This window comes from Musa acuminata, chromosome BXJ1-2, assembly GCF_036884655.1.
Source record: "Musa acuminata AAA Group cultivar baxijiao chromosome BXJ1-2, Cavendish_Baxijiao_AAA, whole genome shotgun sequence".
NCBI lineage: Eukaryota > Viridiplantae > Streptophyta > Magnoliopsida > Zingiberales > Musaceae > Musa > Musa acuminata.
Genome location: NC_088328.1, coordinates 27,705,212 through 27,719,680, shown reverse-complemented (window position 1 = coordinate 27,719,680; position 14,469 = coordinate 27,705,212). Strand labels below are relative to the sequence as shown.

The window sequence follows — 14,469 nt, the reverse complement described above, 5'->3', positions numbered from 1 at the left end:
CAAGCAACACATGCCTCCAGTTTCCAAAGGCATCACTTACCATGGCAATATACCCACTACCATTCTATTTGTTGGAAATTTAAGTCTTCATTATGCAGTCAGTAGTAGTACTACTACTACATATCTTAATTACTTGCGTCCATGTAATCTGTCATATTAAAATCCCTTGAAGCCATAATACATTTTGAGCATGATCTATAATAATACCATATAAAATGTTCTATACATGAAAGTTTTAATGGAAGAGAAGCCCGAGCCCAGATTGGTTTAACTGGTGATCGGCCCAACTTGGCCCATCAAATCCCATCAAATCATTTGTTTGAGTTCTAAGCTCTAAATCTATAAGTATTGTAGATTTGTTTTTAAGGATTAAAGCATTATAATAGAGGAAACAATTTTTTGCGATGAGCTCAACCCCTAAAAAATATCAAGAATTAGTACAAACTACACAAATCGAACGTAGTGATTTTTGTCCACAAATCAGGTGAGTGAAGAAGCATGTGTGTTAACCCAAGGCACTTTTGGAACTATCTGTGCAAATTACCTTTTAGATCTCAAGAATCTAAGAAATGGTACATTCAACTTTTTCTTTCACATGCTGTCTCTCTGTCTTTCACTTGGTTTTTTTTTTCTAAGGAATAAAACGTATCAGTTGGGTTATGTTTGCATTGAGAATCACTTGTTTCAAATTATTAAGTGTCACCTCATCATAATGTTCATGATAATCAACATTTAAATTTAGGACTTCTGCTCATCAAATCAATCTTAATGCATTATTATGAGTGTTTGACTGAATGTTTGGAAAGATGAGCGTGAATCTTTGATTTCTACTCATCACTACGTAGCTTTACAAGGCTTCTCGGCTTTCAAGCAACCTCGAGCATAGCCATCTTGTACGGTGAGACAGCACCATAATCTAACTAAGCTTGGCCATGCCACACCTTCGGGTCGGATTTATCTTGGATCTGAATCCGATAAGCTGGATGGAGAAGTCGTACATGAAATCACAGATCATGTTCTCTCAGTCCTCACGCTATAGTATTGCGTTCGTTTGGTCGACCAAATCAGCTCAGCAGATCGAGTGTGGGATTTAACTATGGGGAGGAGGTACAAGGACCACCTGTGATCGCGGTTCCCGAGGAGATCTCGAGGAGCTCAAAACGTGAGAAGGGGGGGTCGGTGCTTTGATGCTCACACGTGCACCTTCTTGTGCTCCTCCCATGTCCACCTCCTTCCTCCTCAGGCCAGTTTTAACCTATTCAACCTGGTACAGACTCATCCATGTATACATGCATAAACTAGATGAGCCTAAAGCATCCGAAGGAGAATCTAAGTGTGATAATGATCACATCAAGGAGATCTCACCCGCAACATAAGCAGTGGGACGGGGACAGTTTTGAGGAGCCTTTGGTGACGGAACCTTTCACCGACTTCTTGGAAAGGCTGCAAGCAAGCAAGGGGGGGGATCACAGGAACAGTATCAGTCTGCATTAGATTAATGGATATTGGTAGATTGAGCTGTGGCCCAAAGAGGAGCACATAGGGAGCACGTGAGGGGATATGATGCGGGTGTAGGGTTTCTGAAACTTGGAGCCTGTTGATGGACCCCCCCCCCCCCCCCCCCCCTCTCTCTCTCTCTCTCTCTCTCAATGTAATTAATGTTGTTTCTGTGAAGTATGGTACCAAACTATGTGATGAAAGACTCTGTTTCTTCAACCTCTGTTGGCTTGCCACAGTTGCAGCTCCACAGGAAGGTATGTGTTTGAGGTAGATACATTTACATTGTCTACTTCAGGGAGATAACATCTTGCAGGGTATATGTTTTCTGTAATTCTTGTGTAGCTACAGTGGTGTTCTTGTGATGCAAGTGGAGAAGGGTTCATCCATTTTTAAGTTTTGGGATTCATTAGATTCAAGATTCTCTCCTGTGATCAACCTGCCTTCTATCTTCACAAAAGGATGCAATCGCTTTCTTCTTCCTCGACCTAAAGCCACTTTTGTGGAAGTGACATTTTTGAGATTAAAAGAAGCTTTTCCTCATATTGATTGCCTCAATGATGGCCAAAATGATATAGTACTCACCAGACATGATTTAGCCCACTCCAAACCAGATTCCTGTGAGCTTTAAATGCATATGGTACTCGACTGCATGGATCTGCAAACTAAGATCGTCTGGTGACTTGAGGCAATGCATCCTTCGTTTAGGGGGTTATCTTCACACATCTATAGTTTAGTAAGCTTCGTATGAAGATGAACTCACAATTAAAGAACATGACATATTGCTTTGGATGGTTTTATAGTTCCACTAAAGAGACCCTACAATGATTTCATGAAGCTGCCTTTGTTGAAGAGAGTGATGCATGCACTGCATCTGTATAAGCACGCAAGATAAATATTCAAGTCAATGGTCCAAGGGAACCAATCTTGGGTCATCATTGCCACTTTAGGGTTTCAATCATCCCATCTCCTATTTTTTACTTCTCAATCCACCCCATCTTATCATTCCTAAACACAGTTGAGATCTCTAAAGAACTTGCGTATAATAGTCTTGCATCATGGATGTCATCATTCTGTATGGCTCATCTTGTGACCCAACAGTCGATCAAAATGAGCTTCTTCAAGTCTCAGCCACATGCCGATTAAATGTAATCTCGGCTTTTCAACTGATCTCTGAGTTCTTTGTTCTGAGATACTTAGAGATTTACAGGCACTTCGGTTGAAACATAAGGCAGTCACATTGTGAGATAAACAATTACTAGGGCTACAAGTGGTTCTCTCTCTCTCTCTCTCTCTATCTGTGTGTGTGTACTCATTTGAGGTGTAATATCAGTAACATAATGCATGGGATTCCTTGCGACTCCTGTGTGGACCAGAGAGCATATGCCCACAGGGGGAAGAAGATAAAGAAGGAAGAAGAAACAAACTGGATCTTTCTTGAGCTGCAATAAGCCATTTGTATATGTGATTTGGCCTGTGCAGCAAGATCCACAGATTAAACAAAACACTGCCACCTCGTGACTCCCTGTACGGTGTTCGTTGCCGATTTGATCGAACTCATGTGCCCCGTGATGCACATACTGCAGTATAGAAACTTCACCTACATAATCTTATACCAACTCTCCAACTCACAGCAGCACATCGGATTGTATTCAATGCTGTAATCTGCTATAGGACACCGTGTTTACTGCTTGAATCAGTATAAAAAGGAGTTCAAACGGAGTTACCTCCATAAACAAAACAGTTAAGTTGATGAATCTAATCTAAGTGTCAGTTCTGGAACCTAATGAGGAGCATTGTCTAACCTTCATGTGGATCTGTGAGTCGGTGTGATGACCATCTTCTGCATGGTTCTAAATCTCAACATTTTAATGCAAAGGCAGCACAAAATACAGAGAGTCACAGTGATTTTAACCTTTTTGTTGTTATATTATTGTGATATTAACAGGAAGAAGTCATATAATAAGCTGTGAAATGTATTTTTGGAGTTAGAACCTAACATGGGCTACGTGGTTCCTCCTGACACAAGTCCTGTGTCGCTGGCTCATAAACAAATCATTTAGTCACCACAGTCCCCACTTGGGCACACAAAGAGCCGTCTCCCCTGGATGTCATCTTCTCTCTCGCTTCCCTATTTAAATGCCACCTCTTGCCATTTCTTTCTTCCATAAGCTTGTCTCCGCCCTCTTCTTCCATCCCTGAACTCCATCATCTTCTCTTGTTCTTACAAACTGTGTCTCGCCTCCCCGTAACAAGAACACCTTCACAAGCTTTCTTGGGTCGACCTGCATTGCATCAAGAGACGCATTCACCAGGAAGGATGTCGAGCAGGAGGTCTCGGTCAAGGCAGATGAGCTCGTCGAGGATCACCGACGAGCAGATCAATGATCTGCTGACGAAGTTGCAAGCTGTGCTCCCCGAGGCCCATCTTCGCAGCACCGACAGGGTAACACTCGCGCTTCTCCATGCTCATTGCCATAAGTAACACTTAGACACAGTTGATCTAGAGGTGACGAACTAGGGTTTTGGATCGATGGTGCAGGTGTCAGCAGCCAAAGTCCTGCAGGATACCTGCAACTACATCCGGAGCTTGCACCGGGAGGTGGACGACCTGAGCGAGAGGCTCTCCGAGTTGCTTGCCAACAACGACATTAACAGTGCTCAAGCCGCGATCATCAGGAGCCTGCTTAGGTGATAGCTTAATCTTAGAATGGCCTTCTCAGAACAAGCTGGATGTCATGGAACTCTGATGCCAAAGTGCTCTAGAATAAAGCTGGAAGTAAACGATAGAAGGCTGCCTTTCCTGGTCTTTGATGCAGTAAACCTGTGCTTCATCTTATTGTATCTACGATCTAAATTTTGCATTAAATGCCAAGAGTGTTACTAGTGTTATCAGTCTTTGATATTGAATCTTCTTCCTTGGAATTCCCTATCTAAATTTTTTTGCTGATTTAAGTCCTTGGAGGACCAAAAAGAAGTCCATGGCACGGTGTTTCTGCTATCTCGGAATTGCTCTAAAAAGTGGGAAATGCAAAAAAGGGTGTGCTGTGTTCTTTTGATGTTAGTGGGGGGTTAGTTTCAAGAGAATAATCTAACACTAGTTTCCACATACCAAAGTTGCTTTTCCTCTCTTCAAGATGAAGATTAAGTTACGTCTCTTATTTCTGGATAATTTTGTTTATATCTCATCAGCTTATGTGGTTTCACAGTTGTTGTTGGAAACTAAGTTGTGAGTAAAATTGAAGGCAAAAAAAAATAAAAAACCATTAATATTCTCTTAGGAGTTGAAAAGGTATAAAATAATATTATCTATATTTCATATCTTGGAGGTTAACTCCATGTATTTTATTTTAAATTTGTAAATATATATTTTAAACTTAAATTTAGAGAGATAAATATGAAAATAATTGAACATATATATATATATATATAATTAATTTTGCTTGATAAATAATCATTAATTGGGTGGTGGCAGAACTCCATTTCGTTCCCACGGTCGGAGGCGGTGGTATATAGTCTGCAGTCTACTCTCGTTCATGGAACGGACGCAGCGCCACCAAAGTGGGTTGTCTTCGTGAACCAGTGGTTGACCTGTGAACGAGACTTGGAGCCTAGAGTTCCTACACCGAGCACCTCCAGGGTGTACGGACATGGCCAAACTCATTATCAGAGCCTTTCCGTTCACCAAACATTCATTCTCCCATTACTGCCAGCAACCTGGAAGCGCAGCACCAAGAAGTAGCAAGATCTTGGAAGGTAGGACATACAAGTGGAACGTGACCCTGAGAGGTCTCTTGGAGGGGAATGTCCCAGCGAAAGCAATCCTCGCTTATGCCCTCATGAGGAGGAGAGGTGTGAAGGTAGATAGCTTCACCCTTCTGTTTGTTGTCAAGGCCTGTTGCCTCATCATTCATGACGTCGTCGTGGGCAAACAAGTGCACGCTCAGGTCGCCAAGCTGGGCTTCCAAGCAGAGGTAGTTACCCAGACCGCCCTCCTCAAGATGTATGGTATGTTTGGAGACCTCGATGCTGCCGAAAAAGTGTTTGATGAAACTCCTCAAAGAGATCTTGTCCAATGGCATGCGCTCCTTGCTGCGTACTCCCAGAGGAATCGACCCTGCGGTACAATGAAAACCGCGCAGCGAATGGTAAACGAGAGTGTTATGCCGAACGAAGTCGGTTTTGTCAGTATCATCTCGGCTTGTTCGCAGAGGAAGGCTTTACCAGAGGGAAAGCGGTGGCACGGCTACGCGATCAAAAACCTTGCAGTGCTCGACACTTTCGTTCACAATGTGCTGATCGACATGTACGCGGCCTGTGGATGCCTGTCGGATGCTTACAACGTCTTCAAGAATCTGAGGAACAAGAATACTGTTTCATGGACTTCGATGATCAATGCCTATGGCGACAATGACCACCCGAATGAGGCACTGGATCTGTTCGAGGAAATGGAAGCGGTAGGAGAAAGACCTGACGAAGTGATGATGTTGGCAGTGGTTTCTATCTGCACCAAGTTAGGGAGGTCTGACATAGGAGAGTGGATCCATGAGTACGTCGAGAGGTGCGGGTTTGGGGAAAGCGTACGCGTCGCCAATGCTCTCATCGATATGCACAGCAAATGCGGGAACATGGAGAAGGCATGCAGCACGTTCGACAGGATGACGAGGAGGACTCTGGTAACGTGGACCGCAATGATACAAGGCCTGGCGATGCACGGGCACGGTCGGGCCGCGCTGACGCGGTTCTCTCAGATGCAGAGGGAAGGCTTTCGGCTGGACGAGGTGGTGGTTTTAATCATGATCAACGCATGCAGCCACGCAGGGCTGGTGGAAGAGGGGAAGCATTTCTTCAGGTCCATGGCAGAGGAGCATGGGATGGAGCCTTGGATGGAGCACTACGGGAGCATGGTGGATCTGCTGTGCAGAGCAGGGCTGGTGAACGAGGCGCTCGACTTCGTCATGAACATGCCCCTGAAACCAGACGCTGTCATCTGGCGCACCCTGGTTGCTGCATGCAGAAACCAGGGAAACATGAATCTGGCAGCAGAGGTTTTGGATTGCATGATGGAGATGGAACCTGAGGACAGTGGAAATTACGTTCTGAAGTCAAATTTGCATGCGATGATTGGGGATTGGGACAGTGTTCAGGAAGTGAGGAGTAGCATGAGCTGCAAGAAGGTGGCCAAGACACAGCCTGCTCATAGCTACGTTCAACCAACCCACCATGTCCATGTAGAAGAGGTGATGCAAAACATAGACGAAGATGAGAGGCGGTCGTCCTGACCCCTTCGCTGACCGTTCGTCATCCTGGGGGGTATTCGAACAAATATGCAACATTGAAGGGGATTTATTGCATAAGAAGCAATATCACGGCCACGGGGGGCTTATTTGCAAAAGCGGACGGAAACGGGGGTGTTCAGGAAATAATGGCATAAGCCGTGCCTCTTAAACCTTGCACGGAGGGAGGAGGAGGACCAGGGCGGCGGAGCTCTATCCCGGCGGAGGCGATCCGGAGACACCTTGATGGCGAGTGTGGACGGGCGTGATCTCGTGTCGGAACTCCAAGCTCAGGTTCTCGCTCTCCGCAACCGGGTGGAGGTAAAACCCTAACGAAGATAATCATGTCCATCCCGCTTCCATCTGTCACCTGGTGTTACGGTGATGCTAAAGTCTTGATCTTTCGTGTTCTTCGCCTTACTTGATCGGGTTTCTGGTTGAATACCCAAGGAATTGGAGAAGGAGAATGAGCGCTTGTGTTCCCAGTTATCAAGATGCCGGTGCTCCAAGGTATGCTGCTGTAAAATTGTGGCGGAAGTTCTCCTTTGAATGAACAGTTTAGGAACCGCGAACTCTTTGGACTCTTTGTTTTGCTTGTTGTGGATATGGTCAAAATATGTCGGTTTTATTCAAAGGATTTTAGGCCTCAGGTGTTTTTTGCTGCTCTTTTATTTAACTATAGGTCGGTCTATGGATAGGTAATAGTAAAAGAGGCTTTGTATTTTTGAATAATTTGTTCCAAAAGACTGTTCTCTGTTTGTTCAACATGTTTTCGTCTTCTTCTTGGCAATCGAACGTGAAAGATGCAACTTTTTTTCTCCACTCAGCGTAGGCCATGACTGGTCACGTTTATTAATTCTATATAGTGTATTTTATATGGGAAAAAACTTTACAATTATGTTTTGTTGATATATTTTATATGTGGTGGGCGAAATTTTAATTTACAATGTATGTTATTGTGGACGTTATATTCCACAGGAATGGATAAACCTTTCTTCTAGGTTAATGATTTTAAGTCGTACCACACATTCATATTAAATGCTTAAAGCCTTTTGAAGCTATGTACTTGTTTCATGAGATGTATTTGGAGAGACTATTGCATTAATATTACTTTAGAACTTAAAAATTTATAATACAACTTCCAAACAGTTGAGAATCAATGATTATTGATTGATTTTGTTCCAAATGTTTGTTGCTTGTGATAAAGCAATGACAAAGCTTAACAAAGATTGATCCACTTATATGCTTAAAACACAACTGGACATCTATTTCTGACCATTTAACAACTTCTTCAAGAAACTCAGTTGAGGTAGATTGCAGCCACAAATCACCAAATTTATAGACCTTTCTGCCTCATGTAAGTTCTAATATATACAATAAGCTGCCTGCAGGATGGAAATATACCAAGTGCAGGGTTATTTGTGGAGGACAGCTCACCAACGAACTGTGAACCAAGAGAGAAACCAGGTTATGAGATAGTGAAACCTGTTTTCTGTTTGTCACATGTAAAAATCGTTGCTTATTTTGAACTAGTCATAGAGTATGATTTTTTCTGTGTGCAAAGTTGAATAGTCCGTCAACATTTATATTTGGAAATGTCAATCATATATTTCTGTGTGGCATTTTGAAGTTTCAACCCCCTGATCAGGGTTGTGGGTGGGCGAGAGAGATTTTCTGAATAAAGTAGGTGCTACTCTGGATTAAGAAATTATCAGCTAGCTAGCAACACTGGTCAGAAGTAGTTTTATTATTTTTTAAACTATAGTTTAATTGAACTTGCAGAATTTAGATTTGGTGTATATTTATTATCTTATTTTGTGAGAGTTTTGGTGTAATTGGTCTTTTCCTTGCTTTTTATGGCTTCTTGTACTTACAGTGGTAACTCGAGAAAATAATAGTTTAGGTTTCGTTCTATTTGCGCTTTGACAATTTCTAACTACTGTAGGGTTTCAACCCCATATTGGTGAGGTACTCTTCAACAGTCTTCCGAGAGGGAAGTAGAACTGTTAGGGGAAAGAAATGTCTCTCTCTGTGGTTACCATGCTACCAAGTAATGTGATTTTCGATAACTATTTTGCTTAGCTTAATGTTGGGTGCTTTAAGTCACAAACCAGATGGGTAATTTTATATATGTTATTTCATCACTTGTTATTTTCAAGTTGTCCTCTGATCTTGTCCACCATTATGATGTTATGGTTTTTTCATTGATACTGAAAACAGAAACAAAAAGTAACCTCAGTTGCTCTTTGCTGATTCCTTATCATGACCTGCTCATGAGGTTTCGAGTGGTCGAGTAAGATATTTCATACAAAGCAAAAGTTGGTTTCTGTTACTTTCAATTTGGCCATGTGATGTGATACTCTGTTCTAGAAATAATGTTTATGAAAACGAGCAAAACTAAAATGTCACTTTATACACAAACTGTTGCATTCTTCTCCAAATTTCTCTGCGTTCCCTTGTTCTTTTCATAAAAAAAGTATTTGCCAGACATTGTTGAAGGTTGACTTGTGAGTACAGTAATAAACAAATGTTCTTCTTGTCAACAAGATGCTTTAGTCCAAAACTGAAAAACTGATATCTAGGATGGTTTGGCATACAGGTTGCCAGGAGAGGAGTCAACAACGTGCAGGGAGATATGTTGCTTTGAAAATCATGTACTTTGGCCAGAGGTTGTGATCTATTTGTCCTTTTTTAACTATAGTCAAATTTCTGAATCTGTTCTACAACCCAAATGCATCTAAATATTGAAGTCAGTATCTTTAAGGTCCACAGCATTCTAGTGCATCATTTAGCTTGATTGGAAATTTGACAATCTAGTGTTAAGTTTCTTCTGTTTTAAGACATATCATAGAAATGCATCTGAATACTTAATTATTGGTTTATTTTCTCCAAGAATCCTGGGGTTTTGACTTTAGAAAAAACCTGAGGATTCCTAGAAGCAGACAGTTTGCCTGTTTTTTTGTAGATAATTGCAATTAATTATTTTATCACATCTATTTTAAAATTAATGTTCATATGTAGATTATGTTCTATAAAAAGAATTTTCTAATCTGATCAGAGCTCTTTAACAAAACCCCTATGTCATGCATTTTATAACTTACCTCTATCATTGTTATGTCGTGAGTATTCTTCACTTCGTTTTTTCCATCTTTTTTATATTTAGTCAATACTACCTTGTGCACTGGGCCACCTTTTCTACTTATACATTAGAAAAATCAGCCACCATAATGGCTTCCTTGATGTGTCTATGTGATCAAAATGTTTCTCTGAAGACATTCTGTTGGACAGATACTCATCTGATGTCACAGGCTTCTCCTGTACTTGGATCAAGATGCTAATTGTACTTGTCATGACTAAAGTGGCTCAGCTGTTATTCTGATAATGTAGCGCACCCTTTGGGATTCTGTACCTAATCACATTTGTTTTAATTGAAAATTTAGTCATTAAATTATCAACCCCTAATGTTTAATAAACACATCAAATAATTCTCATTATACTTTTCTGTAGGTTTTATGGTTTTGCCTCTGAGGCTCAGATGGATCCAACTATTGAGGTTGATCCTTTCTACTTTATCTTCTATCTTAAAAAGTGGGGGTTTCTGGGCTCTCAGTTTCCTGGTTTTTGCAGTCTGAAATTTTCAAAGCGCTAGAGAGGACAAAGCTTTTAATTGGCACTAAAGAGGATTCAAGATACTCGAGATGTGGCAGAACTGACAAGGGAGTTTCATCTACTGGCCAAGTACATCTAATTTGATATTTTCTTGATTTACATGCTTTATAACTTGTCTTCTCAAACTTCCAGAAAACTTACTGCTAAATAATATGTTTTTGTTCCTCTTACCCAATTTATTTATTGTAAGTTTAAGGCTTTGAGTATATGCTAGCTATAAACAGTCTAAATTGGTGAATTGAACTTGAAAGTGGAAGTCCCTGGTGTAGGTAATTTCTTTATATTTAAGATCAAACCTCAAGGACACTGGAGGGTATACCAAGAACCACACCACCACCTTGGAAGTAAGAGGTGGTATGTTTCTACTAGTAGTTGTATGGGCTCATCTTGAATCAGTTATTTGCTGAATGTGAATATGTTTATATTTTAAGCAATTTGTGTTACTGTATATATAATTACATGGAAAGAAGTATGCTTATTTGCTTATCTGTTGCAGTTTAGTCAATGTAAAAAAGTAAATGAGCTTTTTACTACTTAATCGTTGTTTATTTTTTCTGTGTTAAGTTGAGTTACCTATGGAAACATTTATGTCATTGTTTCTTCTGCTTCATCTTCAGAAATTGATTATGTAAGGGTGTTGAATAAAGTTCTCCCGGGGGATATACGAGTGATAGGCTGGTGTCCTGTTCCAACAGATTTTCACTCAAGGTTTTTGTGTTATTCTTATTCCAGCTTTATGCTTTTCTAGCATTTCCGACCATAAGTTAATAAATTTGTTGCTTGCTTTACATCTCATGTTGATGTTCTCCTTAATCATGACATAATCATTTAAGGTGTTAGACAAGGCAGATAATGTGCTAATAATAACATTTATAAAACTCGTGCTTAATGAGATAAGTCTTTTTCCATCTATAATGGAGATCACAGAATCACTGATACACAATAAATTCTGTCTACATATATGAGACTTGAGTTCTTGAGATGACATTTGCAAAATTTCAGAATCTGTATCGAGATTACAGGTATAAGGAGTGTAACCTTGATATTGATTTACCTGAGGTCGCTGCCAGGTCGCCTCTAGCCAATGTTGTAGCATATGATCTAGATTTTATGGTTTTGCATTCAAATTGATTTAGTATGTTTTTTACCAGCTTGTAGGTGAATGCTTTTCAATAATATCTAGCTCGCTACTGATCAGTTCAGCATAAGAAACCTTGGACAGTCGGGTATTTACATACAATATCTGCTCGATGTTGCAGGTTCAGCTGTCTCAGCAGGGAATATAGATACCTTTTCTGGAAAGGAAATTTGGATATATCGGTAAATTTCTACCACTTCTATACTAACTTTGTTTTGTACTTGTGTTCTACCCATTCCTAGCAATAATCAACGAAGTCCATCTGTAATTTTTCACCAGGCAATGCAGCAAGCTGCTATGAAGTTCATTGGGGAATATGACTTCAGAAATTTCTGTAAGATGGATGCAGCAAATGTGAATAACTATAGGCGACGAATCACATTCTTTGATATCTCTTCTTTAGATAGGAGGTAAGACAAAGCTTTTAAATGCCTTTCCAATATCGGTTTTGACAACCGATCAAATGGTTGTATAAGTATACATGGGCAGTTTACCGACCTATACGGCATGGTAGCATAAAAAAGAATAATAAAAATATTAAGTACTAATTGGTAACTACCTATATGGTAATGTACCAAGCATTGGGTGGATCGGCAAATACCAGTTGATATAAACTGGTCTGACTAGTATGTTATTCTTGGGTAGTATTATTTATTCTTGTCATAAATAATAAAGGGGATTCTGAGGCAACTAATGTTCATATTAAAAGATTATCGGTGAAAAAAAGTAACAGTAAATGTGTTTTCCTTGTAATCTCCTTATTTTGGCAATTTAAAAACTTTTTTTCACTGTCGTCCATTTGCTCTATCCATTTGCTTGCTCTTAATCAGGAACACCTTATGCATAATTCATCAGAAAAAAATGTTATAAAGACAGTGTGATTATGTCAGTACTTAAATATGGTTTTGTAACATTTAAATTATATTCCTTCTAAAATTTTGCATGTTCTGGAGTATATTACTAGTCCTCATTTTGCATGGGAATTTGTCACACTTGAAAATCTTTTGCTTCTTGTTAAGATTCTTTCAGTAAAACTGTAGAAATGTATTCAACATGTGGTTGCAAGGTTGCACATAATGCTAAACCATTTCCCTTCTGTACAGGTCCATTGATGTTGATGAACTATGGGCAGTGACAATCAAGGGTAGTGCATTTTTGTGGCATCAAGTCCGGTGCATGGTTGCAGTGTTATTTATGGTTGGTCATGGTTTTGAGTCACCTGACGTGAGTACATATAATCATATTCGAATTCACTACCTCTCAGAGTCCATCTGATCATTTGGAGCATGATTTGGTGCTAAGTTACATGTTAGCTTCTTAGCTTCTTATGTTTGTTAGTCCTAGATAGATTGATGTGGTTTTCCACTGCCACTTTACTGTGGCTTTTATGGTTATGGTCTTTGATTTTTGACAACCGGGATATATGGCAACAAAGCTTAAATGGAAAAGTCCTTTTCTGCAGGAATATTTATCAATTTGTCAAAGTGGAATAAGCTGTTACATAGCTTTTTCTTTCTTTCTGATATTTTATTATTTGCAATTGAATTTTTTTAATTTTTGCAGTTTGTACTTTATTTTGCTAATATTCTCATTGGAAGGATTGATTTTGATATAGGTTATCGATGTACTACTGGATACTAAGAAGACCCCTAGAAAACCTCAATACAACATGGCCCCAGAGCTTCCCTTGATATTGCGGTTTTGTGAATTTGAAGATCTGGAATTTATTTGTTCATCAGGTATTCAAGCAGCATCTAGATCTTAAATGCTAAACCAGTGCAGTTTATCTTGCCATCTCTGTAATTCACATTAGAAGGGTACTTTTATGTTATAATGCATATATGTGGACAGATTAACTTGTTTCTGAATCATTCTCACATGAAACTGACACTACCTATCTGAAATGTTTTTAAATTTTTAACTTGAATTGACAGCAAAAACTGGTTCTTGATGAATTAATCAATTGGTTGCATAGAACTGATTGACTTCTTGAATATTAGTTGATTGATATAGATTTTGTATAGAGGCCAGGCGAACTTTGCATGAGCACTTGAAGAATGAAGTCCAAAGACACATGCTTCAGGCGGCCATCTTCAATGAGGCCCTAAGCTGTTTATCGACTGCTGGTGGGCATGAATTTTCATTGTATTCTGGCCCAATTTTTACATGTGCCTTCGGGAAGGAAGAATCTGCAGGACAAAGTTCAGAATTTTCAAGGAAGAACAAAGGTCACATTCCTCTACTGCGCCGTGCAACCGAGCGTAAGTTAAATTGATTCAAGTCTAAAGTCTGTTAATCTCTTTGACATTGCTTTATTTTACTATACATGGACTCAAGACTGTTCCTCAGCTCATCTCATCATCTGTGGTATAGATATCTGCTTCAGGGTTGCCACTGTACTTAGAATCAATTAGTTCAACTAGGGACAACAAACACTACTTTATGCATTTAGGAGGTATTTTTATAGATGTATTTTGGGTAATGGTATTGATCATCATATTACTGTGACAGATTTAATTTTATAGGGTATTTCTTTATGTTGGTTGCAGCCTCATACGAGGAACGACGAGCCAAGTTGGACATGAAAGCTAGTCGTAAGAGCTGAATGAGGCCATCTGTAAGTTGGTTCTCTTCTACATCTTAAATTATGGTCCGCATTCTTTGATTTGATCCTCTTGCCTCAGGTTGCGATTCAGTGGAAATGTGGCAGTGTTGACTTGATCGCAAGGGGGGGCTTGCTTCAAGTTTTGGAAGAACCAGCCAAGCTTGTAACGAGAAAGATGTTTTAGCTGTATCAAACAATCTGATTAGAACACTTAAGAAATGGAACATGAGAGCTTATTCATTGAGAAAGATGTTTTTGCTATATCTAATGATCTCATCCAAATG

The 14,469-nt window shown here is 39.8% G+C and overlaps 3 protein-coding genes across 9 annotated transcripts; all 3 read left to right on the top strand.

The window, feature by feature from the left end:
- The first annotated feature begins 3,658 nt into the window (after positions 1–3,658).
- On the top strand, positions 3,659–4,427 carry LOC135613043 (transcription factor ILI6-like). Its single transcript, XM_065109982.1, has 2 exons — positions 3,659–3,943; positions 4,040–4,427. The coding sequence occupies exons 1-2, from the start codon at positions 3,818–3,820 to the stop codon at positions 4,190–4,192; spliced, it is 279 nt and encodes a 92-aa protein (XP_064966054.1). The 5' UTR covers positions 3,659–3,817; the 3' UTR covers positions 4,193–4,427.
- A 548-nt stretch (positions 4,428–4,975) lies between these two features.
- Positions 4,976–6,782, top strand: LOC135606951 (pentatricopeptide repeat-containing protein At4g38010-like). Its single transcript, XM_065098338.1, has one exon. It carries the CDS (start codon positions 5,148–5,150, stop codon positions 6,777–6,779), a length of 1,632 nt encoding a protein of 543 aa, XP_064954410.1. The 5' UTR covers positions 4,976–5,147; the 3' UTR covers positions 6,780–6,782.
- A 161-nt stretch (positions 6,783–6,943) lies between these two features.
- Positions 6,944–14,448, top strand: LOC135606954 (uncharacterized). Of its 7 annotated transcripts, XR_010485048.1 has the most exons (16): positions 6,963–7,094; positions 7,224–7,283; positions 8,165–8,240; positions 9,373–9,442; positions 10,281–10,326; positions 10,401–10,511; positions 10,712–10,796; positions 11,060–11,150; positions 11,702–11,762; positions 11,860–11,990; positions 12,684–12,804; positions 13,196–13,319; positions 13,605–13,841; positions 13,954–14,035; positions 14,130–14,197; positions 14,265–14,448. XR_010485048.1 is itself a non-coding variant. In XM_065098342.1 (15 exons), the coding sequence occupies exons 1-14, from the start codon at positions 7,020–7,022 to the stop codon at positions 14,183–14,185; spliced, it is 1,344 nt and encodes a 447-aa protein (XP_064954414.1). In that variant the 5' UTR covers positions 6,963–7,019; the 3' UTR covers positions 14,186–14,197; positions 14,265–14,448. The 7 variants fall into 7 exon arrangements, 6 of the variants coding, with proteins under 6 accessions (XP_064954435.1, XP_064954414.1, XP_064954421.1 ...); XM_065098342.1 differs by lacking the exon at positions 13,954–14,035; XM_065098349.1 differs by having other exon boundaries at positions 14,130–14,448.
- The last annotated feature ends 21 nt before the right edge of the window (positions 14,449–14,469 follow it).